This window comes from Polypterus senegalus, chromosome 9 (genome assembly GCF_016835505.1).
Source record: "Polypterus senegalus isolate Bchr_013 chromosome 9, ASM1683550v1, whole genome shotgun sequence".
NCBI classification, from domain to species: Eukaryota; Metazoa; Chordata; class Cladistia; order Polypteriformes; family Polypteridae; genus Polypterus; species Polypterus senegalus.
Window position 1 is genome coordinate 174,486,302 of NC_053162.1, and position 27,227 is coordinate 174,513,528.

The 27,227-nt window shown below is 40.1% G+C and overlaps 1 protein-coding gene across 1 annotated transcript; it reads left to right on the forward strand.

Moving 5' to 3' along the window:
• The first annotated feature begins 2,634 nt into the window (after nt 1-2,634).
• On the forward strand, nt 2,635-27,012 carry gtf3c5 (general transcription factor IIIC, polypeptide 5). Its single transcript, XM_039764304.1, has 11 exons — nt 2,635-2,899; nt 9,720-9,954; nt 15,423-15,618; nt 15,750-15,945; nt 18,929-19,033; nt 21,819-21,933; nt 22,889-22,969; nt 23,097-23,194; nt 23,441-23,523; nt 26,032-26,174; nt 26,447-27,012. The coding sequence occupies exons 1-11, from the start codon at nt 2,720-2,722 to the stop codon at nt 26,605-26,607; spliced, it is 1,593 nt and encodes a 530-aa protein (XP_039620238.1). The 5' UTR covers nt 2,635-2,719; the 3' UTR covers nt 26,608-27,012.
• Nucleotides 27,013-27,227: the final 215 nt, after the last annotated feature.

A 27,227-nucleotide genomic window follows, 5' to 3' on the forward strand; every position in this document is an offset into this window, starting at 1 on the left:
TTCTTCACTAGTTTTGCATTTGGCTACAGTCAGTGTCACTACTGGTAGCACGAGGTGATACCTGGACCCTACAGAGGTTGCACAGGTAGTCCAACTTCTCCAGGATGGCACATCAATACGTGTCATTGCCAGAAGGTTTGCTGTGTCTCCCTGCACAGTCTCAAGGGCATGGAGGAAATTCTAGGAGACAAGCAGTTACTCTAGGAGAGCTGGAGAGGGCCATAGAAGGTCCATAACTCATCAGCAGGACCAGTATCTGCTCCTTTGGGCAAGGAGGAACAGGATGAGCACTGCCAGAGCCCTACAAAATGACCTCCAGCAGGCCACTGGTGTGAATGTCTCTGACCAAACAATCAGAAACAGACTTCATGAGGGTTGCCTGAGAGCCCAAATGTCTACTGCGCCCTGTGCTCACTGCACAGCACCGGGGAGCTCAATTGGCATTTGCCATAGAATACCAGAATTGGCAGGTCCACCACTGGCGTCCTGTGCTTTTCACAGATGAGAGCAGGTTCACCCTGAGTATATGTGAAAGACGTGAAAGGGTCAAGAGAAGCCATGGAGAATATTATGCTGCCTGTAACATCGTTTAGCATGACTGGTTTGGTGGTGGGTCAGTGATGGTCTGGGGAGGCATATCCATGAAGCGACTCACAGACCTCTACAGGCTAGACAACGGCATCTTGACTGCCATTAGGTATCAGGATGAAATCCTTGGACCCATTGTCAGACCCTACGCTGGTGCAGTTGGTCCTGGTTTCCTCCTAATGCACGACAATGCCCGGCCTCATGTGGCAAGAGTATGCAGGCAGTACCTGGAGGATGAAGGAATTGAAACAATTGAATGGCCTTCACGATCCCCTGACTTAAACCCAATAGAACATCTGTGGGACATTAGGTTTCGGTCCATTAGGCGCGCCAGGTTGCTCCTCAGACTGTACAACAGCTCAGGGATGCCCTCATACAGATCTGGGAGGAAATGCCACAAGACACCATCCATCGTCTCATTAGGAGCGTGCCCCGACGTTGTCAAGCATACATACAAGCTCGTGGGGGCCACACAAGATACTGAAAAGCATTTTGAGTAGCAGAAATTAAGTTTTTGAAAAAATGGACTAGCCTGCCACATCTTCATTTCACTCTGATTTTAGGGTGTCTACACAATTGAGCCCTCTGTAGGCAGAAAACTTTTATTTCCATTAAAAGACTTGGCATCCTTTTGTTCCTAAGACATTGCCCTGTCGTTATTTGTATAGATATCCAACTTCATATTGAGATCTGATGTATCTAATGTGTTTCTTTAATGTGTTCCTTTAATTTTTGTGAGCAGTGTATATATACACACATTATGGCGGACAGCTGGGACCCTTACCTAGCTGGGACTCCTGGAGAAGGGAAGATACCGGGAGAGAAACAATATCTCCCCCAGGACACAAGAGGGCAGCCGCCCTGGTTGGTGTCAGGGCCAATGGAACAGAGCCTGGAAGCTCAACCCTGTGGGGGCCCATAGCCACTACCAGGGGGCACCTAGACATTTATTAAACCGTTGTGTCAACATGAACCCCTAAATCATGCTCTGAGGTTGCTTCCTAGAGTCTGTCAACTTGTCTTTATATCTAATTGGCTACAGTGGCTGTCCGTTTGTCTGTCCAGGATTTTAAATCACCTGTAGCTTGCAAACCGTTGTACCTATTGACCTTAAATTTGGTACACATATACTACGTGACGTCTACTATCCGCTTTCGGGTGATGATTGACCTCCAAGGTTATTTTTTATTTTATTATAGAATCAACTCTCGGCAACTGTTCTCATCCCTACCACCTTCATCATCACTTCCCCTACCTCTTCATATCTCAAATCATTCTTGAGGCAGACTGAAAAATTAAGGAAAACGTACTAAATAATCGCAACACAAACACTGACTAATAAGTTTTAACGCGAAAAGATGTCGACGGAAGAAGAGAAGAAGCAGACCGCTAGGGTGGAGAAAAGAAGAGCTGCTCAGGAAGCAGCAAACGAAAGCTAAACGTACAGAGAAAGAGTCTGAAAATTATGAATGCTCAAGTCAAGTGGATTCACTGAGCGCGGTTACTGGTAACTTATAATGGAGGTTCCTGTTGCCCATGGGTAGCACTTTGCACATTTCTACAATAAGCTGCAATACTTAATTGATTAGAATGTGAACTAAAATGCATTTTAGTTGGAAGACTAAGAGTAAAGCTAAGTCAAAATGTATTATCAAAATTAACACTGGAACAGAGGAGCTGGAGAGGTCTGAGAGCCGTTGAAAGAAGACCCTCCAGGAGAGGGCTTGCAGATGTCCAATCGAGAGAGAACCAGTGCCTGAGCAAGGAGTTACATGGCGTAATTAATGAGGAAAAGCCGATTCCTCTAACTATTATGAATAAGGAAACGATACCACAATGTTGCTGAAAAATATATACGCAATAATCGTATGTTATGCTATCGCCCGCACCAAAAAAATCGAAATAATGATTACAGCCTGAGCCAGTCAATCCGTTTACCCTCCGGCCGTCGAACTCTAAAACATCCCCCCCAACACACCAGGCTCCAATCAACCTTCGATCAGCAGTGTTATGTTATGTTAAAAGCGTTTTAAGAGCGCTGTGACGGGAACTAAAACAGCGTGGTGCGGATGTCGCTCCGATTGGTTTTTGAATGCTGGACCGGAAATACAAGTGAGCGCGCGCACGCTTGATGATGGAGTCGGGACCCATGGACTGCACAATTAAGGACCGCTCTGCAGCCGACCATAGTTCTGTCTCTATACCGCTTCAGCAGCCATTTAACCGATTGGTGTGCATCGAGTACCCTTGTCGAATTCGAAATGAAAAGGCCATGCTGGAGACTCTGGGAGGCGAGGATGGTATGAGCAAGGTGCGTGTCTGTGTTGTTGTCGGTCCGTACGTGGAAAGGAGAAGCGAGACAAATTGTGCGATCAGTTCAAGCTTGGGACGAAGGAGTGAGTTTGTTTATTGTAGTCCAGGAGGAGGCGATCGGAGACGCCTCCTTCATCAGAGTGTGTTGTCGCTTTGTATTCAAAGGTGTGTCACTGAGTGAAAGAGTGTTACTATGTCAAGTTCGGCAAATAGCTAGCAGTATATAAACTGTACGTCCAAAAGTGTTTGGACGGCCCTCCAAAGGATTGAATTCAGGTGTTTCATCGTTGCCAGGTGCATAAAATAAAGACGTAGCCTTGCAGTATTCATTAGTAGTAGAATCGGTCGTACAGATGAGTGTCATTAGACGGCAACTTTGTCACAAGCCGGTACGTGACATTTCTGATCTGGTAGATCTGCTACTGTAAGCGCTATTATTGTGACGGGGAAGCGTCGAAGAGAAACAACCGCTCACCCAGCAAGTAGCAGACCAGCAAACTCGCAGAGCGGGGCCGCCGAGTGGTGAAATAGGTGATGCCGTTTAGGACTTCATTCATTATTTACCGCTGATATCGAGCATCTTAAAACGCATTCACAATATACTAAAGCACAATACACTGTATAGATAGGTAGAACTATATTTATTCATTGGGGAAAATTTGACTGTTTATAATAATGATAAATACTAAAATTTTGTCTCATGCAATACAATATTCCCATACATCCATCCATCCATTTTCCAACCCGCTGAATCCAAACGCAGGGTCACGGGGGTCTGCTGGAGCCAATCCCAGCCAACACAGGGCACAAGGCAGGAACCAATCCTGGGCAGGGTGCCAACCCACCGCAGGACACACACCAAGCACACACTAGGACCAATTTAGAATCGCCAATCCACCTAACTGGCATATACTGAAATGTCACCATATACTGAAACACATGGATTTTATAGAAATACATACTGTATATAGTGAGATTTCGTCACATGCTGTACACTGTATACTGAATCTCATACATTTTTTAATGAACCTCGTACACTATATAGTGCAATGTTATCTCATACACAACATACTGAAATGCTTAAACTCAATTGTGAAACCTGTACTGTACATGGTATAACTTATTTTCAGCAGGATAGGGCGCCAGTCGCACAAGTAAGATGGTGAAGGCATGGTTTGTATTGGCTGGGTAACGCTTATTAGATACGTGGCCTGGCAGCTCACCAGACCTTAACCCAATCGAAAATGCTTGGGTGAAAATGAAGAAAGCCATTGCTGAAATGCACCCACCATCTATGGATGACCTAAAACACAAAATCAAGCAAGTTTGGGTGTCACAGATCATAGAAGACTACAGTCGTCAACTCTGCCATTCCATGCCAGCTCAGATCCAAGCTGTACTCGATAATAATGGATGACATACAAAATGCTAAAAACAGTTCTAGTAGTGCCAACAGTCCACTGATTTCACTGTGCAAAATTAAAGAATTACCAGTAGCTGCGTATATTTGACTTGCTTTTTTGTTTTGATTTAGAATACTTGTGTATATGTGCACCTCAATGCTGAGTTCACATACTTTTGCACATGACTGTATGTTGTGTAGTTAGATTTTTGTCTTCTACATTATATATCATATACAATGTATGTTGATAATTTATCTTGTATACTACCAGCTTTTATTGACTTGACTGCATCAGACATGTAAGAACAGAAAAAATCAAGAAGGTTGTGAATTTGTGTGTTTCATGCTGTAAATTTCCTGCTGAGCAGTATCATCTCTGTGTGCACCAGTGCATTACTCCCACTGACAACTGTGGTGTGATGTTGTACGGAAAAGCTAAACGGACATATTCTCTGATAAGGTGCCACATGAGAGGTTGGGCATCAAGTTAAAAGAAGTGGCAGTTCAGGGTGATGTTTGTAGATGGGTGCAGAATTGGCTCAGACACAGGAAGCAGAGGGTGATGGTGCAAGGAACCTCATCAGAATTGGCCGATGTTAAGAGTGGTGACCAGCAGGGGTCAGTGCTAGGGCCGCTGCTATTTTTAATATATATATATATATATATATATATATATATATTATGATTTAGATAGGAATGTAAGAAATAAGCTGGTTAAGTTTGCAGATAATACCAAGATAGGTGGATTAGCAGATAATTTGGAATCCGTTATATCATCACAGAAGGACTTGGATAGCAGACAGGCTTGGGCAGATTTGTGGCAGATGAAATTTAATGTCAGTAAATGTAAAGGATTACACATAGGAATTAAAAATATTAGGTTTGAATACCCAATGGGCGGTCGGAAAATCGAGAGTCCACCTTATGAGAAAGCTTTGAGTCCACTATGACTCCTAAATCCATCAACTTCCCAACAGTGTTCAGAAGCCATTAAGAAGGCTAACAGAATGTCAGGTTATATAGCGCCTTGATGTGTGGAGTACAAGTCACAGGAGGTTCTGCTCAACCTTTATAACACACTGGTGAGGCCTCATCTTGAGTACCGTGTGCAGTTTTGGTCTTCAGGCTACAAAAAGGACATAGCAGCACTAGAAAAGGTCCAGAGAAGAGCGACCAGGCTGATTCCAGGTCTACAGGGGTTGAATTATGAGGGAAGATTAAAAGAGCTGAGCCTTTACAGTTTAAGCAAAAGAAGATTAAGAGGTGAAATGATTGAAGTGTTTAAAATTATGAAGGGAATTAGTCCAGCGGATCGAGACTTGTATTTTAAAATGAGTTCATCAAGAACACGGGGACACAGTTGGAAACTTGTTAAGGGTAAATTTCGCACAAACGTTAGGAAGTTTTTCTTTACACAAAGAACGATAGACACTTGGAATAAGCGACCAAGTAGTGTGGTAGACAGTAAGACGTTAGGGACTTTCAAAACTCGACTTGATGTTTTCTTGGAGGAAACAAGTGGATAGGACTGGCGAGCTTTGTTGGGCTGAATGGCCTGTTCTCGTCTGGAGTGTTCTAATGTTCTATGTGACACAATCTTTTCATTGATATTTAACAGAAACTACATTAGAAAATACTGTAGACTTGTATTCCTTTTTTTAAACATGTTAATTACATTCAAAACCACTTAATCCAATTCCAGGCCTCCTGGATCCAAGGAGGAGTGGAATCTGTTTTGGCGGTATTTTGTGCAAATCATGAAACGACTTATAAATTCCTAGAAAACCTGTTAGTTTAATTTTAATGTGTTTAGCATGAATGATACATGCTTCAAAATGGAGTTGCTGTATTTCATTGTGGATTGCATGCTTTTCAGTTTGATCTGCATGTGTTTCATCATATACTTCATGTCTTTGAGGGTTTCAGAATATTTATTGCACTATAGAGTGTATGCATTTCAGTATATAGTATGAGCATTTCAGTGTATAATGTACAGTGGTGTGAAAAACTGTTTGCCCCCTTCCTGATTTCTTATTCTTTTGCATGTTTGTCACACAAAATGTTTCTGATCATCAAACACATTTAACCATTAGTCAAATATAACACAAGTAAACACAAAATGCAGTTTTAAATGATGGTTTTTATTATTTAGGGAGAAAAAAAATCCAAACCTACATGGCCCTGTGTGAAAAAGTAATTGCCCCCTTGTTAAAAAATCACCTAACTGTGGTGTATCACACCTGAGCTCAATTTCCGTAGCCACCCCCAGGCCTGATTACTGCCACACCTGTTTCAATCCAGAAATCACTTCAATAAGAGCTGCCTGACACAGAGAAGTAGACCAAAAGCACCTCAAAAGCTAGACATCATGCCAAGATCCAAAGAAATTCAGGAACAAATGAGAACAGAAGTAATTGAGATCTATCAGTCTGGTAAAGGTTATAAAGCCATTTCTAAAGCTTTGGGACTCCAGCGAACCACAGTGAGAGCCATTATCCACAAATGGCAAAAACATGGAACAGTGGTGAACCTTCCCAGGAGTGGCCGGCCGACCAAAATTAACCCAAGAGCGCAGAGACAACTCATTCAAGAGGTCACAAAAGACCCCAGGACAACGTCTAAAGAACTGCAGGCCTCACTTGCCTCAATTAAGGTCAGTGTTCACGACTCCACCATAAGAAAGAGACTGGGCAAAACGGCCTGCATGGCAGATTTCCAAGACGCAAACCACTGTTAAGCAAAAGAACATTAGGGCTCGTCTCAATTTAGCTAAGAAACATCTCAATGATTGCCAAGACTTTTGGAAAATACCTTGTGGACTGATGAGACAAAAGTTGAACTTTTTGGAAGGCAAATGTCCCGTTACATCTGGCGTAAAAGGAACACAGCATTTCAGAAAAAGAACATCATACCAACAGTCAAATATGGTGGTGGTAGTGTGATGGTCTGGGGTTGTTTTGCTGCTTCAGGCCTGGAAGGCTTGCTGTGATAGATGGAACCATGAATTCTACTGTCTACCAAAAAATCCTGAAGGAGAATGTCCGGCCATCTGTTCGTCAACTCAAGCTGAAGCGATCTTGGGTGCTGCAACAGGACAATGACCCAAAACACACCAGCAAATCCACCTCTGAATGGCTGAAGAAAAACAAAATGAAGACTTTGGAGTGGCCTAGTCAAAGTCCTGACCTGAATCCAATTGAGATGCTATGGCATGACCTTAAAAAGGCGGTTCATGCTAGAAAACCCTCAAATAAAGCTGAATTACAACAATTCTGCAAAGATGAGTGGGCCAAAAGTCCTCCAGAGCGCTGTAAAAGACTCATTGCAAGTTATCGCAAACGCTTGATTGCAGTTATTGCTGCTAAGGGTGGCCCAACCAGTTATTAGGTTCAGGGGGCAATTACTTTTTCACACAGGGCCATGTAGGTTTGGATTTTTTCTCCCTAAATAATAAAACCATCATTTAAAAACTGCATTTTGTGTTTACTTGTGTTATATTTGACTAATGGTTAAATGTGTTTGATGATCAGAAACATTTTGTGTGACAAACATGCAAAAGAATAAGAAATCAGGAAGGGGGCAAATAGTTTTTCACACCACTGTATGTGTTACCACTATAGAGTGTATACACCTCAGTATATAATGTTAGTGTTTCATTATGCCTTGTAAGCATTTCAGTAATTTCTGTATGAGACAGAATCTCACTGTATAGTAGTGGAATCGTTTTCAGTATACAATGTTAGCACATTCAAGAATGATTGATTTATGTCCTAAACAGCACATCATACCAAATCACATAGCACATACAAATAGCTTCTATTCTGTTGCATCACTCGCATCCAAACTGCCTCTGCAAACAATATTAAAAAGACACGTTCTGATAAGCTTGGTGTGTAGGAGCCTGAGTGGCCAGTAGAGAGCCCCGACCTCGGCCTCTTTGAGCTGGTACTCTGATTTCAAGCCAGGTCTTCTTTTCCAGCATTAGCATCTGAACCCCATAAATGCACTTTGGACTGAATTGGGTGCAAATTCGCATAGATACGCTGCTAAGTAGGGGCCATGGGAGGGACAGGACGCCATACTAATGTCCTGTTCTAGAATAATGTGTCCAACGAGCTGATAAAGGTGTCAGGTTTCCTCAAACTTCTGGCCATATTGTGAATTTGCATAAAGGTAGAGAGGCATCTTCGTTGTGTGTTGGGTAGTGGACAGTGCAGGTTTGTGTTCAGCTCACCATCAAGACTTTGTCCATATCCGTGTTATTGCATTGGGTCTGTGGAATAAGGAATCTCAGAGCTATTTAATGTCAGGTAGCCCTAGAAGTAAAGAGCAAAGTCACTGCAGTACTGTGTCTCCAGAAGTGGTAGCCGTGTCTTTGCATTAAGCTTATTCATTCAGAAAGGTAGGTTTATGCATAGAAGAGGAAGAGAATCAGGCCTGTGTGTCCCAACAGAGTCAAGATCTAGACAAGGGGTGTCAAACTCGGATCATGGCTCCAGGTTTTTATTCCAGCCCTTACTTATTTAGTAATCAATTACTGCCGCTAATACAACACCCTTCATTTGCCTTAATTGTAACTAACTTGCTTTTTTTAGATTCAGAATGCTTGATTTCTCTTTTTTTTTTTTTTCTTAAACTGGACACCAAACAATAATACCATGCAAAACAAGAGCCAAGCTCATTTCCTGATCCATTTTAAAAGCCAATTCTCCCAGTTAATAAACACATTTAATTATTTGGCATGTTGTTGCCCTCATTCTGCCACGCTAGACTTTTCTAACACAGCTGAAATTTTTTTTTTCTGAGATTGCTATTAAAATGTATTATGGTATAAATATGTTCTCAAACCGTCACTTTTCATATACTTTATTGATGCAGATACTGTATGATGGACACAGACAAGGTAATCTGTTTTCTAACTTCACAGCTTATTATCGTGTAGGTGCTGGTGAAGGAGGCAATAAACCAAATAAACAACTCAAATACATGTACAATTAAGAGAAATGAAAAAAGTTCCACTAGCAGCATTAATTAATTAATTCCCAGTTTCGAGAGTGGTGCAAATGAACATCTGCAGCCATTGCAGCCCTCTAGACAGACATCCTAGCAAGCACTTCCACACAGGACAGTGTCGCAGTTTATTACTCAGTTGTGTGCCTGCGAGGAAGTTCTGGGTCCGATTGTTTCTGTTTGTCTTTAGAGAGCCACGTTATGTCTGTGTGCTGGGTGGTACTTAATGTGTCTTTATAATTTGGGAACCAATCTGTCTGTGGACTGGTGGAGCTCTGAGTTATATCATGGTTAGTGTCCAAGAATTGTGTGTCCAGTTTTAAAATGGATAACAAGCACTTCAACTTCCATCTAGTAATATCTAAGTCTTCTAATACTATTTTATGTTATATATGCTTGTTTACAGACCTTTGCTGACCCCTCCAAGCGTCTGGAACTGTATTTCCGGCCACAGGACCCATATTGCCATCCTGTGTGTGGTAATCGATACACCTCCATGAGTCTGCTGTTGAGGGTCCGTAGAAGAATGCAAAAGTCGAATACTGAAGCAAAAACAGAATCCTCCGAACAAATTCCTACCCAAACAGGCCAATGTCACATGGAAATACTGGGGTTTATTGGTACAACATACAAATTTCAAGGTATACGCTTTATCTCATTGCATGAACTAACCTGTACAGGAAGAGTTATATTTTTGTTAACTTGGATTAGTCCTGGATTCAAATCCTGGCATGGATAAGACATGCTTGTTGGGTGAATTACCAACTTGAAAGCGGCCCAGGATTTGAACGTGAATCTGTGTGTGTGACCCCTGACTAAATTGGACCAAGCCCAGATTTGGTTTCTGCAATTCTGCCTAAATATTTTTTTTTTTAGCTATTGGTGATCCCATCGAAGAAAAAGTTGATTCAGAAAATAGATGGACATCCTCTGAAGTTGTTTATTAGCTTTTTTTTATGCAACACATTTGAAATGATGCTTTAGCAGCAAAGGCCTGGATTCTAATCTTAAATCTGGTTATCATCAATATGGAGTTTGTGTGTGCTGTGCATCTTGATTTACATTAGCAGCTATACCACATGCACTTTAGAAGAGCTCATCCACTTGAAACTAAGAATGTTTGGGCCCGGCCAGTAACTTGGATGGGAGACCACCTAGGAGAAGCCTGGGTTTCTACTGGAAGAGGTGTTGGTGAGGCCAACAGGGGATGTTTACCCTGAGGTCTGAATGTGGATCCCAGGGCATTGCAGGGAACACTGTGCTGTAAAAATCGTACTATTCTTTGTATAAGACATAAAAACCAAGGTCCTGACCAGGGCTGTGGTGTCGGAGTTGAGGAGTCGGAGACAATTTTGGGTACCTGGAGTCGGAGTTGGCAAAAAGTTAACCGACTCCGACTCCTACTAAATTTAAATGGGAATTAAAAAAGTAAGTTGAAATGTCCCAATTCACAAACAGTCATAATGAACTACTTCTCTGCTGTAAGAATAAAGCCCAATGCATGCAGTGCATAATGTTACCACAAAACGAACATGTCAAGTAACCATGAAGCATGCTTTTCATTGACTGTATGCGTCACTATATGGGATGTAATGCACAGGTAAGGTTCGACACCGCTTTCCATTGTGTCGTGTTCCACTGTTACAGGGAACTGTGAACCTAGCCTAAAGCCCCCCATACATTTACAGATGCACTGCCGATTTTTCGGCCGTTCAACGAGTCATCACGCGTCAAACGCCTGAAAAATCATCTGATGTGTTCTCAGCTCCGCCGGCTCCCTTCGCTATGCGCTAGTGAAGGGGCAAGGAGCCGAGAACACAGATCTCTACCTGTCTCCAGCAGAGGCTCGCTCTGCTGATCAGCTGGCCGGTGAGTGACACAATGCACTAAACTTCCGGCTGGCTGACAGAGGAGACAGCCACTGCAGCAGACAGAGGCATCACATTACTTTGGATGGGGGCGGTGGTCGAGATTTTCGGCAAGCTGGATCTGCCCGTCCATTTGGACACCCTCGACTCGCGCCGCCAATCAATTGTGTTTGTCTTTAATCTGGCATTATAGTAGAGTGTTGGCTTCCTAGCCAGTAGTTCTGTGGTGAAATGACATGTATGTTGCCTTCCTTTCCTTGAATGGATGTAGAAAATACATTAGCATAGTATATACATACAGAGGAGTCGGAAGATTTAGAAACTGAGGAGTCGGAGTTGGAGCATTTATCTACCGACTCCACAGCCCTGGTCCTGACTCTCTGTGGTCATTACAGGTCCCTGGGAATCCTTCGTAAAGAGTAGAGTGTATCCCAATGTCCAGGCTAAATTGCACGCCATGGCTTAGTCATTCTGACCCCCTAATCATCCCCTGTCTCTTAATTGGCTATCTCTTTGTCTCAAAGCTTCATCACCTAATAGCTAATGTGTGATTAGTGTACTGGCGCAAAAAAAATGGCTTCTGTCGCATCATCCAGGTAGATAGATAGATGTATGGATACTTTATTAATCCCTTAAATTAATAATTAATGTGAATTAAGTTCACATTAGTGGTGGCTTCTTGCTCACTATGAAAAAGCGCTTTCAGTAGTGAGAAAAGTGCTATATAAATATAAAGAATTATGGTACTTGTGTATTAAACGGACGGCAGTGAAACCTCCCCCACGGATCACAATACTAGAATGGGTAGGAGGAAACCTTATGCAACCTCCTACGTATGTATTTCTATAGTAATACAATTTCTGTAAATTTCTATATATATTTTTTTATCCCAATAAATGTTATGAATTCGTCAAAACACTTCTGTTTTCCTTTTTCATGCCATCCGTTTGGTACCCAAGTACCAGAATTATTAGTATTTCATTTTCTTCAACCATTCTAGAACTTTTCTCCAGTCCAAAGAAATTGTATTGGGATTATTGACTGCACTAAGTTGGTCTGATGTAAATGTATTTTGTGGTGGACAGGATTATTTCCTGTATTGCACTCAATGCTCTTGGCCAAGGCTCTGTCGCCTCACAGCTCAGTAACAGAACAGCTGGACTTAAATTGCGTGCATGGAATGGTAATAGCTTGAGTGTCAGTTTTGTGCTATGTGGTGGTCATTAGATTAGATCAACTTTATTCATCCATTGGGGAAATTCAGATGCATACAGAAGTGAAAACACACGCTAACAAGGGTACAGACTCGCAAGACAGACAATACAGCCGATCAATCCATTAATAACTAATAAATGCATAAAAATAAACATAATGAGTACATCATGTGGATTGAATTGCCTGATAGCAGTGGGCAGAAAAAAACCCCTAGAAGCGCTTCTTGGCACACCTTGGTCGAATGAGCCTGTGGCTAAAAGTGCTTCAAGAGAGCACCTCCTGGAGGGGATTTTTCATGATGGCATCCAATTTTGCCATCATCTTTTTTTACCCCAACAGCTTCCAGTGTTCATCCAGTGATGGGGCAGGCTTTCCTCATAAGTTTGTTCAGGCTTTATGTAGATTGTTTACCCAGCATCAAACACCACACTGGCTACTATGTACTTAGAGAATATTTCCGGCAGTTTACTGCACACATCAAAACACCCGAGTCTCCTTTCAAGTACAGTCTGCTTTGGCCCTTCTTGTACTGCGCCAATGTGGTGTTAGATCAGTGTGAGCCATTTTTTGTATGTACAGTAGTTTTTATTCTCATTTTTGTACGATGGGCGATCTATCCATTTGAAGTTATGCATGGGTACAGTACCGACTTTCACTTGGTACTACCAACATTGTTAAAAGGATAGTACTGTTCTGTTTTCAGAAGTTTATCAATTAGGTACTAATGCATCAGTTCTAGTGACTCCTTTATATGTATATATTTATACGTGTGTGCCTAATATAATGCTGTATATGCTTGTGTTTGGTTGTTTTTTGTTGGCATTGTATTATTGTAAACGATTTAAGGAGACCTACAAGTAAGATTTTAATGTACTATGTATATTCATATGACTTAAATTGTCAACACTTCCTACATTCACTTAATGTGATGTCATTTCACATGCCTACATTCAGTATTTCAGTATAGAATATATTGTCGGAGATGGCTGGGGGGGCAACCCGGCCGGGACGCCCAGGAGGACCAGAGGAGGACTTGCGCCTTCCCCAGGCCATGTGGGGGCAACTGCCCTGGTACCTTTGGGGGCCACGGATACAGAGCTTTGAAGCTCAACCCTGTAGGGTCACTGCCAGGGGGTGCCCCAATGCCTTTGGAGCCCTGGACCTCAGCACTTCTGCCACACCTGGATGTGTTGGGGGCAAGAGGAGCAGGGACATCCGGAGTGCTTCCAGGTATGTAGCCGGCACTTCCACCACACTGGGGCGTGTCGGTGGAAGATTGCCAGTAAGCACCTGGAGCACAACTGGGGGATTATAAAAGGTGCCGCCTCCCTTCATACAATGGCTGGAGTCGGGAGAGAAGGAGACCTGAAGAGTGAGAAGGCATTGTGTTGTGGCCAGGACTTTGGGGACTTTAGGGGTTTGTGGCACTATTGTAAATAAACGTGTGTTGGGTGATTGCAACGTGTCTGCGTGTCTGTGTCCGGGCCAGCGGCCACAATATATGAGTGGTGGCTCTGAGTCTAAGGATCTGTGCTGGTATCCAAAAGGTTGCCAGTTTGAAGCCCCATCACTGCCAAAAGAGATCCTACTCTGCTGGGCCCTTGAGCAAGACCCTTAACCTGTAATTGCTCCAGGGGTGCTATACAATGGCTGACCCTGCGCTCTGACCCCAAGGGGTATTACGAAAACTAACAAATTCCTAATACAAGAAATTGTATAAGGTGAAATAAAGAACAAAAAATAACCCCTAACAGTTTGGTTTACTTTATTTATTCAATTTATAACCTATTTTATTTGCAATGGATTTGTTTCTGTAAGCTCGCTTGTTAATATTTTGCTTATCGTTTGTCATTTCCTATCATTTGTCTTTGATATTACAAAGTACAGGAGTGTAAATAGGGGTGTAGGATCATCTCTGATTGAAAGCACATTGACACTTTGACTTGTGGTCACTGTTAGTTAATTTTTATTAATCACTGGCTCTGTGTCTAGGTTTCTGTCTGTCCAGTGCTCAGTGCTACCAGTGTAGGGTCTGTAAATTCATTACTCTAAATGGGATTAAGCAGGATTCAGAATGGAAATCTGTTTTTAGAAGCAAGTCACTTTTAACCTGATAGTTAATTCAAGATAGGGACCAACCCCAAACAATACGACATAGCCACTAGCATCCAGGGCACTCTTAATGTGTCATTAATTTTTCGTTTCATTTTTAGAATTGAGTGCTGCAAAGAACAACTGGCCACTCATTTGCCTGTTGTGAAAAATTTGCTTTGGAAAAATGAGACGGTTGTGTGTAAGCTTACCCTAATCAGAGCAGTGGAACAAAAACTAAGAGTTCTTAATTTTATTTGAAATTGATTCATGTTCTGGGATTTATTTCAGGGTATTCAGCTAAAAAATGGCCAGTTAGAGACGTAATGCAATGATGTCTTGCCCAGGATTACTTTATGCCTCGTATTTCTAACCATATACAGTTGGGCCACCTTAAATGTGGGTTTTGGCAACCACAGTTTTGAGCCACTCTGGTTTTATTTTATATATATATATATATATATATACACACACAGAGTATATTTTTGTGAAAAAGAGCATTTCAAATTCCCATGTGCAGCACTGGCCACTAAATATGCAGTAGAAGCAACATGTTCAGGCTAATGCAACACACCCAAGTCCAGCCAATCCTCAGAGCCACTGTGTTGGCTCTTTTGTTCACTTTGTGCATGCAATTGTCTTTATGCTTTAATGTAAGTCCTGAGTATCCACAGTTTTTGCAGTTCCACAGGAGTGGGGCGCCTGGAACCACATACCTGCAGATATGGCAGGCCAACGTGTTACTGAGTTAGGTAGGAGCTGACCTTTAAATTACAAGATTACTTCAGTGAAAGCCAGCACGTTCAGGTTTAGGAACTCCTGACTGAATAATTCATAAGGGCAGAGTAGCTTCTGTGTTATTTTAAAATGGGAACTGTACAGTATGAGTAGTATTGAAACATCTTTAGTCAAACTAACCAGGTCTTTATTTGCAGGTCTTGCAGATTTTCAGTACTTGGCTTTTTACAACAAGGAAGGAAAGTGCACCTCCCTGTACGACAAGATCATATTGCAGCGTCCAGAGAAAAAGGAGTTTTTTGATCAGGACCTGCCGCTATTCATCCCTCCACCCCTATTTTCACGCCTTGATAATCCAACAGACTACTTCTACCGACCAGAAATTCAGCACAGGTTAGATTTTTGTCATGAATTCTGGAGTTAACACGTAGTCACCTTTTTAAGGGTTGAAGATGTTTTCCCATATGAGCCGTGTTGTTATTCTGTTGTTTTCTCTTTCTTTCTGTCTCTGTCCATTAAATCAGAGAAGGATATACTCCACCCCAGTTGTCCAGTGAAAATTTGATCGGACTGAGCCGTGCTCGGCGTCCACATAATGCAATCTTTGTGAATTTTGAAGATAAAGAGGTACCCAATGAACCAATGAAGGCTGCTGTTTTGAAATGGAAACGCCTGCATGGCCACACAAATGACTTCAAGTTAGAAGAAGCAATAAAGCAAGTAAGACCTCTATTTCTTAAAAAGCACCTTAACAAAGTGAATATCATAATAGCTACATTCAAACAGCAGGCAGAAGTGACTCCCTTCTGTTTTTCAGCCCATTTACATTTTTCTGACAGTTCAAATTAGTGTTGCAAGTGATCTGAATTCATTATGTATATTCTGTACAGATTATCTGTCCTGACTGTGCCCTTCATGTTCAGAAGTCATAATTATAAATTAGTCAGACAAATAAGACCTAATAGACCACACAAACCGCAGCATGCTGGCCGCTGTGTTACTTCATATTTTTCTTTGGTACAAGAGTTCCGTAAATTCATTCACTTGTAATGGCAAGAAGGAGAAATATATTTTATCGCTAGTGCATCTGAGGAAATGTGTAGACCCAAGACTGGTGGGAGGGAGTGATGTGAAGGGTTTGATGGAAAAACCATGGTTTGATAATTTTCATAATGTCAGAAGGGATGTCTCCATAGGTCAAATTTTGTTGGGCTACAAGACTGTCTTGAAAAAATAGGCTTTTAATGTGCACCATTTCCATCAGGAATAACATAGTAATTTAACTGGGTTGGCTGGTGGCATTCACCCCAAATTCTTAAGTCCGCCACCTTGCTTTCTTCCTATTTGTACACAATAAGTCTGTAGTGTAATCCATGTTGATTTTCAACACATAGATATAACATACTGTAAATTGACAAATTAGCTGGGGAGTATATTTTTCCAAACTACTCTGTTTCGTTCAAATATCGGACACATTCATGTTGCGTATGCCTGCTTCAGATTCAGTACTACATAGGAAAGTGGTATAAATCTGAAATGTTTTGATTCCATGTGTATTTTTGCTGTTCACACTTCCCTAAAAAGATGTCACATGAGTGAACAAATCACAATTAAGCTTCAATGTGAATGTGGACAATGGGCACTCTTGTAATAAAATGCTCTGTAAATGACTGTTTTGGTTTTTTTTTTTTACTTTCTTGTATACGAAGTATAGGGAAAGAATTGTAATTGTCCAAAAATTCGACCTTGAGATTTTGATGAATCTCGACGTTGGAGTTGTGTGTGCATGCGGGCGCATTTGTAAACACAATAACTTGAGTACGCTTTCTCTTCGGTCGTCCAAATTTTGCATACAAGTATTAGGTACAAAATGTAGATTTATATCAACTTTTTAGCTATTTCCTGCTAACCTGAAGTGGTACTTTACCTGAAACGTTTCCCCAATAATATTAAAAATGTGATAATTTTGCATCATACTGTGATAAAGCACCACATTCTAAGTGTTTTTTGTATCTTTGCATCTTTTTGGAAAATGACCGGTTTTCCAGATAATCACAATTTTTCGCTTGACATTCAATTGGTAATGCATATACATTTGAGAATGTTTTTGCTTTATTTAAATGAAATTTTATTACATTATACACATTACTAAAGTCTCTTGCAACCTTTGACCCACTTCCACTTACTGAAAGTGGTAATTTACCTAAATTGTTGCCAAAATAAAATAATCATGTCAAATTTTTTATTCATGCAGCTGCAGAGTCTGCTTTATTCAACTTTACGTTTATAATAATTATTCAATATATTATTCATTTGATTTGTTGTTGATGGTTCTTTAATGTTCATATAAAATGTATAAAAATATAATCATTGTCTTATGGTTTACTCCTCAAATATTCATCCCCATATCTGAATATACAAGAGAGTCTAGGGGAGACCACTCCTGATTTTTATATAATTATACTAGGGGGCTTCGCTCGCCCACCCCTGAGTTTGGTTTACCGGATATACAATTTAAAGAGATTGTTATTTTCATGGGAATTGTTACGTATTCATTATTTTCACTTTAAAACGTTTGTAAAAACAATACTTGTCCTTTATTTCCGGTCCCGGGCATGGTTAAATCTCTTTCTCGCAGGACGTATAACGCTGCTCGTGTTGTGAAGGGGGGGGTGCTGGGGGCGGCTGAACGCACGCGAAGGAGATGCCGTCTGATCATCTGTTGTCTTTCTGCTGTTGGCGAGCTGTGTGTTGTTTCTGTCTCGCCGCATGTCGATCATTCAAAAGCCTGTACAGCAGCTGTCCTTTTGCCGCTTCGTGTCTCTGCCGCTCGCGTTGTGAAGGGGGGGCTGAACGCACGCTAAGGAGCTGCAGTTGGATCATATGCTGGCTTGTTGCTGCTGGCGAGCTGCGTGTTCTTTTTGTCTCGCTGCACGTCGATCATTTCAATGCCTGTACAGCAGCTGACCTTTTGCCACTTCGTGTCTGCCGCTCGCTTTGTGAAAGGGGTGGGGAGGATGACTGAACGCAAGCTAAGGAGAAACGTTCGGATCATCTGCTGGCTTCCTGCTGCTGCTGGCAAGCTGCATGTTCTGTGTGTCGCTTGTTGTTGTTTTAAGAGCTGGGAACACATGATGTCTATCTGCCAAAAGCAACTGCTTGGTTAGATGCCCGTGAACTTTTTTTAAATGTTGTCTCGCTTGATGTTAAAGTGTCTCTCATGGTACATCAAATTGTCTTCCGAGAAGATCACGTCTCGTCTCCCTCCCAGGATTTTTTTTTATATAATAGAGAGATCATTTTAGTGGTCATTAAGTAAATTAAGATATAAGTTAATTAAAGATGAATGTGATGCAAGGTAGAGAAACTTTGGACAAATTCATTGTTATCCGATGTTGATGTTTTACGCTTTCTTGCAGAGACATTTGAAGTTGCAGTTTGTCAGCTTGTTTTCTTAACCAATGCACATATTCATGCTTTTCTGTCCTACAGGGCACCAGCACAACAATGAACAGAGCTGCCAATTATTGTGAAGTTTATAACTGAAACATTTTAGGGTAGTAGATTGGTTCTGTCCCTTTTAAAAAGGAAGTGATTAAACATTTGCTCACATTTATTCACTATGGGCATGTGATATTTTTTGATAAATAATATATTACTAATATTTTCCCTATTTTAAATAATTAATTTTGTTTCTGTTCAGATGTTTGACGTGCGCCCCATATGGTCTAGAAATGCAGTGAAGGCCAACTTAGACATTCATCCAGACAAGCTAAAGCTGCTGCTGCCTTTTGTGGCCTATTACATGGTGAGTGGTGTGTTATTGAAATCTTCAGCTACTGGGATTGTATAGCTGAATAGAGGATGAGAGTTCTAACAATTGTGGAAGAGACTTTCTAAAGTTGCACAATTCCCATTAAAATTTTTCAAATGATTAACAGTTATAATAGTTCAGTCAAAACACTGGGAATCATTGTATTTTCACTTACAGATAAATTATAGTTGTATCTATCCATTCATAGAGTGCATTTACATGCACTTTAATAACCCAGTTATTAACTGAAACTTGATTTCTAAAATGCCATGTAAACCCTTATTCTTGTTATGGAAACTGGAATATTCACCTCTAAGAAACCAGGGTAACACAATAGACGTCTCTCATAGTATGCCAGTTATGTGGCCATTAACCGGGTTACAGTTAAGGATTTTAAATTCTGCGCGTGTCTAGATAGATAGATAGATAGATACTTTATTAATCCCAAGGGGAAATTCACATAATCCAGCAGCAGTATACTGATACAAAGAAACAATATTAAATTAAATAGTAATAAAAATGAAAAAAAAATTAAAATAAAATTAATGTCCGCATTTACTCCCCCGGGTGGAATTGAAGAGTCGCATAGTGTGGGGGAGGAACGATCTCGTCAGTCTGTCAGTGGAGCAGGACGGTGACAAAAGTCTGTCACTGAAGCTACTCCTCTGCCTGGAGATGACACTGTTAAGTCTGTTGCACTCTCTTACATTGTGTATGTGTTAGCTTCACATGTGTCCAATATCCATAGGTAGAAAGCAGTGGAAGTGTCCGCAAAGATGAATTTCCTGAGACATATGCTTGGATGATCATTTTATTCCTTCTCCTAGGTGAAATAACCTGTCACAATATTTCAGAAACTGCTAAAATTAATATATGTTGATGAGCTGAACGTACAGTACCAAACTCAGCAGCACATTCATGGGAGCAATGTTGGGGATAACACTTTAAAAGTAACTTGTGTTATCTTCTCCAATTATTGTTTTAAACAAATGAACAACCTAGTGAAATACTTTTTTTTTAATTGAAGTAAAAATACCTACATTATACTATCTCGACAACACTGGGTATAAAGCAAGAAATGAAACATGCCGGTAAGCTGTTCCTTTGTAAAGCTGAATTGCACAGCAAAACAGAAAAAGGTGTGCTGCGTGCAATCTGGTAACAGAAACATGACTGGTAACTGATAATGTGTCAGTTTAGTTTTAATCCACCTATTTGCTATAGATGTGTTTAAACAGTGTGATCAGGTGACACAGTGGCCACTGTCCATATGTTGAATCTTTAGGGGCTCAGGTTGGGAATGTAAAAGGAGGAGGAATGTTATTTAGTTAGTTATTTTCACAGTACATGAAGGACTAAACCTATTTATGAAACAAGAAAATTATGACGGGCTCCGGTGCTTGATTTCGGATTCATGGGGGCCAATGATGACATTGAACACTTTTTTTGCAAAGTTTAATACTTTTGGAGCATTATGCAAAAGGAAATTCCTTTAGTGAACTTGCGTGTGTAAATGGTGGTTTTTAAGAAACCAGGTTTCTACCTTATCCCAGTTTTGTGTGTGCATTTTAACGCACTCATGTTCTTTTATGTGTCTGCACTCCTTCAGGTAATTGTGTCTTATTTTATCCTCTTCAGATCTTTAGTGTTGCTAGCTGCAAGTCATTTTTCAGGTGAGACAGTTAGAGAGTTGTCTGACCATTTAAGATCATGTGATATAGGCCTGCACAAGTAGATGGTTAACTAACTGCCTTACCAATATGGGTTTATGTATTTGTTTTTTGGACTGTTTAATTTGAACAATAAATCGGAGCACCCTGCACTGATAAAACGTAATCAAGCAGTGTCAACTTAAAATATGAATTATAAAAATGAGCAAACACTTCAACACTAATGAACAAATAGGCTGGACCAAAGCTCCTAAACTTGACTTCATTGGATAACATTCTGTCAAGTGGAGATTAGGCAGTTTCTGCTCTTACCCTCAATTACAATACCCTGGGGATAAAGGGTGCTTCCCAGTTAGTGACCTTCGGTAGGAATAATTAAAAAGGACTGATAAATATTTATTTTGAAACCAAGCATACCTTCAGAAGTTTTAGACACATTTTGGTTTCAATTCAAATGGTAAAAGACAACCTGTAAACTTAAAGGCAGGAATTTGCCAGAATTGTTGCAAAAAGTTATCATTAATTTGTCAATTCAAGCAATTGGCAAACACACGCTTAAAACCTGATCACCCTGCTTCTTTGCTCGATTGATGCTTTCCTGCTTCTTTGCCCTGCCTTTTGGTTTTTAAAAATGTCTTATTGTACTTATGTTATGATTCCTTTTTGTAAAGAGTTATAACTTGTAGCCTTTTATTTATATGTTACCTATGGACTATTGTGAAATGTTTGTTTAAATTAAATACAAAAAAAAAGTGTCTTGTACTTCTGCCTACTCGATATGTTACCATTGGCAGTGAAGTAGTATATGGTTTTAATGTAATATTTTGCTTTGTTTATATAAAAATATTTACATTACCTACTACCCCTGCAAAAGGCTGGTATAACTGTTTACCATTGAGGTACACAAATTATTTTATTTCATACAAACTATTTTTCTTTTTTTGTTGTTAGTTACACAAATAAGGTAACTGACCTGCTTGGCACACCCATAATGTGAGATACCGTTTGGCTGTTTCAGGGTGGCTCTTGGTGTCCAGAGTTCTTTTTTGGGGAGATTTTTTTTTTTGTATTTGTGTCCATTTGTCTTCAGGTGATCTCTGTCATTGCAGCTGACTGGACCATGGAGAAGTATGTGGGTCCGTTTTGGCTATGATCCTAGGAAGGATCCCAAGGCCAAGGTATACCAGGTGCTGGACTTCCGGATCCGCTGTGGAATGAAACATGGTATGTAAATGTTAGTGTGTATTTGTAATTCATTGCTGGGTAATTCAGTAGAGCTTTTAAGTAAATGAAGTTAACAGCCTGTACACATTACCACATTTACACCATGCTCGCATCTTAACTTATAAATACAAAGCAAGGTTGTGGTCAAAATGCAGTTCCACACTCAGCTAGGCTTACATGTTCAAAACCTTCCCTTATTGAGTTTTTCTCCTGGTCACCCTTTTTCATATAAATATTTCAGCACAGTAATGCACCATGTCACAAATCATCCTTTATTTCCAGCTGATGATGAGTGCCTTTAGTTCACTCTACTGGTCTGCAGTGTCACCAGATCATCATTTCCATTTGTGCACCTTTGGTATGAGGTGCTGAAGGACATTTGTGGTGTAAATGTGCAGCTAAAAAAAATATGCAAAAACTGAATGATGCTGTCAAGTCCACATGTATTTAAACCCGTAAACACTGTTTCCATAATCCACAAGACAAAGAATTCAGGCTCACTATGGATTTTAAAGAGGGCTTTACCAAACCACTGCAGAGGTGGGCCTGATAAAGGTGTCTGCGCAAAGTATTCTGAATATGTGTCTTAGAACTCCACTAATCCATTCCATTCCTCCATACTCTCTGTATATGCAAGCTATTATGAGAAATGTCCTTTGGCAATAATGACTTGTGATTGATGGTATCCCTTAAGCTTTGATGTTGGGATTTTATTAAAGATATGGCCACTGTTTCCTAAATTCAGAATGACCGTACCGTACATTGCATCATCCCAGTAAGTTTAAATAAACGCCAACATTTTGGCCTAAATTGTTGTATCTTGCCATTTCCAAAGGTGATTACCATGTGAGAACAGTTTTGAACCACAGAATCCAGGAGTATAAAGAACTTTGGGGACAGGGAACAGATTTAGTTGATCACTTTCTGAATGCAGTGCGACTTGCCTCTCTTACAGGCTATACTCCCAGTGACATTCCAGTGAAAGCAAAGAGGAGCGCTTATGATTATAAGTTGCCTATAACTGTGAATAAAACAGGTGGGTAGTTTAACTTTGATTCCCTGAACTGCAGACTCCTTTTTTTTTATTCTTTTTTCTTCTTCATATCATGCCATACAGCATTTTCATCTACTGGCAGCAAGTAACACATAGATTCTACTTCCAGGTTCCCAACCAGCCAGCCTGCAGGAGTTCACCCAGGGCCCAGCTGCAGAAAGCTCTTCCGGTGGCCGAAGGCCAGCTCCTTCTAGGTATCGGCTGAAGGTTGGTAGTTCTCCTGAGGACAGATGCTCTAAGTAATATTATTTATCAAGGAATGTATTTTTGCTTTAATTTAGTTTCTTACTAATCCATTTTGGACATTATTGGATGTTCATGTACCTTCCTCCACTCTCTGCCATGTTGTATTCACAGTCTTTGAGAAAGCTTGCTAAACAGTTGAGATTAGAAGGGAGTGCAACGTCTGTCATTCCATAATAAAACTTTTTTTATTTGTTTATTTGTTCTTAGGAGTCCGTGTATATTTTCTGTGAGGGGACCCTGCCACCCTATAGGCAAATGTTCTACCAGCTGTGTGACTTACAAGTCGACAGGTAAGCTGATGTCTCATCAGAACCTGTGATGTGGTTTCCTAAAAGTCTTAAACAATTTTCTATGGCTTTTTCTTTTGCCTTTTCCTTTAGTTAGTGATCACTCTTCCATAAATCTTTCCCATTAGTGCTTGGAAGGATCCTTAAGAAATCTGAATGGAATAATTTTATTGTGCAAGGGTATAAACATAACATTTTATTTTACTGGAATAAATAACAATTATCCCTTTTTAGTTTTAAAGGGAGTGGTTGTAAAGTGACAAGAAAAAGCATTTCGCTGGAAACTAAAATGCAGGTGCTCAGATGATTAGATGCAGGTGAATGCCAAATTGATATTGGCACTGCTTTAAATTTGTCAACTTTGACAATGCGGACAATTTTAAAAAATAAAGAGAAAATTGTATCATCAGCAACTACAACCACAGCAACTTCTGCAACAAAAATTACATGTTCCAGATGTAATGTGAGTGAGCAATTAGAAAAAGGACTTTCCATCTGGATTGACGATGAAGTTGAACGCAATATGCCATTAAGTCAAGCAATCATAATGGAAAAAGCGAAATCAATTTTTAACCACATTCGGAATGAAAAAGGCGACACCAGTGAAAATTTCATAGCTAGTCAAGGGTGGTTCCATCGATTTTTAAAAACAGAAACAATCTTCATAACATACAGATTACTGGAGAAGCGACAAGTGGAGATACAGAAGCAGCTGCTGCATTTCCAGTGACACTAAGAGCCACTATTGAATGAGGAAATTATCCTGCTGAATTGGTTTTGAAAAATAACTTTTCAGTGTTGATGAAATGGGCCTTTATTTGGAAGAGAATGCAAAAACACACATTTTTATCCTGCAAAGAAAAGTGAGCACGAGGATTTAAAGCTGCAAAAAAACATTTAACATTTCTTCTGGTCGGTAACACTAATGGAGTCTTTCAATTAAAACAATCCAAATTTTGCTAGAAGTTCAAAGGCAACACGCAGTGTCATTGATGCAATGTCTTGCTATCGACAATTGAAATTGAAAAAGGCAAATGATGTTAGATGACTTCTTCACAAAAAAGACAAAGTGTCAAATTCCTCATCACAAACATAAATTATGTATTTACTCAAATTTTTGATTTTTATGAATTAAAATTGATATTAGCAATAAAAAAAATATTTAATACTGTATAATAAAAGTATTGTACATGTTACAAAATAAAACAAAAAAAAGAAACTTTTATTCTCGATCCTGTTTCACCTACCCCCATTATTTACATATTAAGATGACCTCGTGTAACACTGGGATTTCTTGGAACGTATCCCCCGCGTTAAGCGGGGTCTTACTTTACTAGGATAATTAGCAGCTCTAAATTTTAAGTTAATGTGAATGCATGTACAGTATATATGTTATTGTATCCCCTATCCAGGTTTGATTCCTACATTTTGTCCACTGCTGCTTGATGTTCCATAAGTCCTCTCTTTAGCTACAATTCCCTTAACTACTTAATTAGATGGCTTAATGGGCAACCTAGGTCAGGCAGTTGTGGTCAGCAGTTCCAGGGTTGAAGCAGACCAATGAGAAGACATTCTATCGATGACGGTTGCTTGGAGGAGGCAGAGGAAGGCTCTGGTTGGTTCTGCTAATTGTGATGGGTTTGTGGAGCAGTGTTGCACCGTTATAATAATGTTATTAGGCCCACTGTGCACGGATAGAAATTGACTTACTGAAATCAAAATGATCATTTAGTAACAAGTTCAAAACTTTTTGATTTTGTGATATTTTTTGTATTGTCCAAAGGCCATAATTTTAATAAATCAAGCATCGTGCTTTCAGTAAAATTTGAATATGACCATTTATGGCCCCTTTCAAATAGGTACAGTGGAAGGTAACTTAGAGGGCACCTGTCACATAGCCAGCACGTTTTAAAAGTCCGTGTCTGCAACGTGAAAATTATTTTCAGAAGACCATCAATCATTTTGCTGAGTTCTCAAGAATTCAGACACCTCCTTATGCAGCTCTAAATTTTAAGTTAATGTGAATGTATGTACAGTATATATCTTATTGTATCCCCTATCCAGGTTTGATTCCTACATTTTTTACTTAGCATAAAGCTTTGCAGCATTTTAAGTCAACTTACATAAGACTTCTTGCCAACTACAGCTTTGCGAGTCCAGATCTGGGACTTCTCTCCCCCAACTCTGCCAGTGACACCTGACTGATTATAACCTTCAAACAAGATGGAAACTAAGCCCTGCTTTGTCTTGTATTCATGTTTTTAAATTATTTTTGGATCATCAGTACAGCACTGTAGCACTGGTGACATTTCATTGATTTTAGGTTGGGCAGCACATTGTTGAGTGCAAATGATAAAGTGTTTTGAAAATCTGGCAGCTGCTAGATGTGTGGGACACGAAAGCAGAAATTACTACGCAGATTTTTTTGTTTTTGTTTTGGAGAAATCATCATGGGTTGACTCTTTATTTTTGTTTTTTTTTGTTTTTTGTTTTTTTTCCCTCACCCTGCAGTCTACAGAAAATCATCCATCAGAACGACTCCAAGGAGACAGAATGTACAGAACGGGATGGCTGGTGTGTTCCCAAAACAAATGATGAGCTCAGAAATATTATGTCAAACATGATCATGCAAGTTGTTCGCTCAAAGAATCCAGGTAACATCACATTTTCTCTCCATTTAACCTCACCTCCAACATTTTGGCTCTAGGTGTCATATTTTGAGTTATGCTAACTTGTAAACCTCCCAGGTGATGGTCTGGCTGTATACCAACTTCAGCTTTCTACCATTTACAGGGGCAATGTTTAAATCTAAACTATGACATCTCCTTTCTAGTCCTCCTTCAGTAGCTGTGCTTCTGCCTCTTTGTGGCCGACATTGTGATACAATTAATTCTTATGCTTAACGATTTTTTTTTTTCCTCATCAGCTCTGCTTCCAGGCAAGAAAGCTCACTCATCCTCAAAAGAGGGACAAGAATCGATTGACATGGAGAGTGCAGAAGAAGATAATGGTGATGATGAAGAAGAATTCCATCCTTCAGATGGCAGTGAGAATGAGATGGAGACAGAAATCCTAGATTTCATGTGACTTTTGTTGAAATGTGTGCACATGATGCATGGTGGGAGTATGCATAGCAGGCGTCCTGGGACTGAACTACTCCTTTCTCAATAAAGGGGAAAAAAAGTCAGTATAACATTAGATATATTGTCAGGAATCTATGCTCATGTTGCCAAATGAAATATTATACACACAGGAAGAAAAACAAGCTTCTGCACATTAGAAGAAAGCTGCTGCTGTGATGTACTTTTATTTTGCTGCGTCTCAACCTAAAATAAATTACAGATCTCTACAGAAACAGAAATGTTTGGTCAGGCAAAAGTTTTGCTTATACTTGTTGCCACCCATTTGCTCAAGACATTGGCATCCATGATTTGTGAAGCTAAACAATATAGTTGTATATTTGAACTAAAATAAAATATTTTGTGAAATGTCTGCTGCCTTTTTTCAAGACTTTCTGGGACAGCATGGTGGGAAGGGAAGTATTGTAAAATTGTGTGAGTGGATCCAATGCATCCTTGACTGACGAAGAGATTTCGTGACATAATATCCGGTCAGAAACATTTTGATGCTTCCTTTGTGATACATTGCATTTTCTTCTTTAATACTTCCTTTTTCCCTCAATTGTGCTACCATAGCCCAAACTGCAG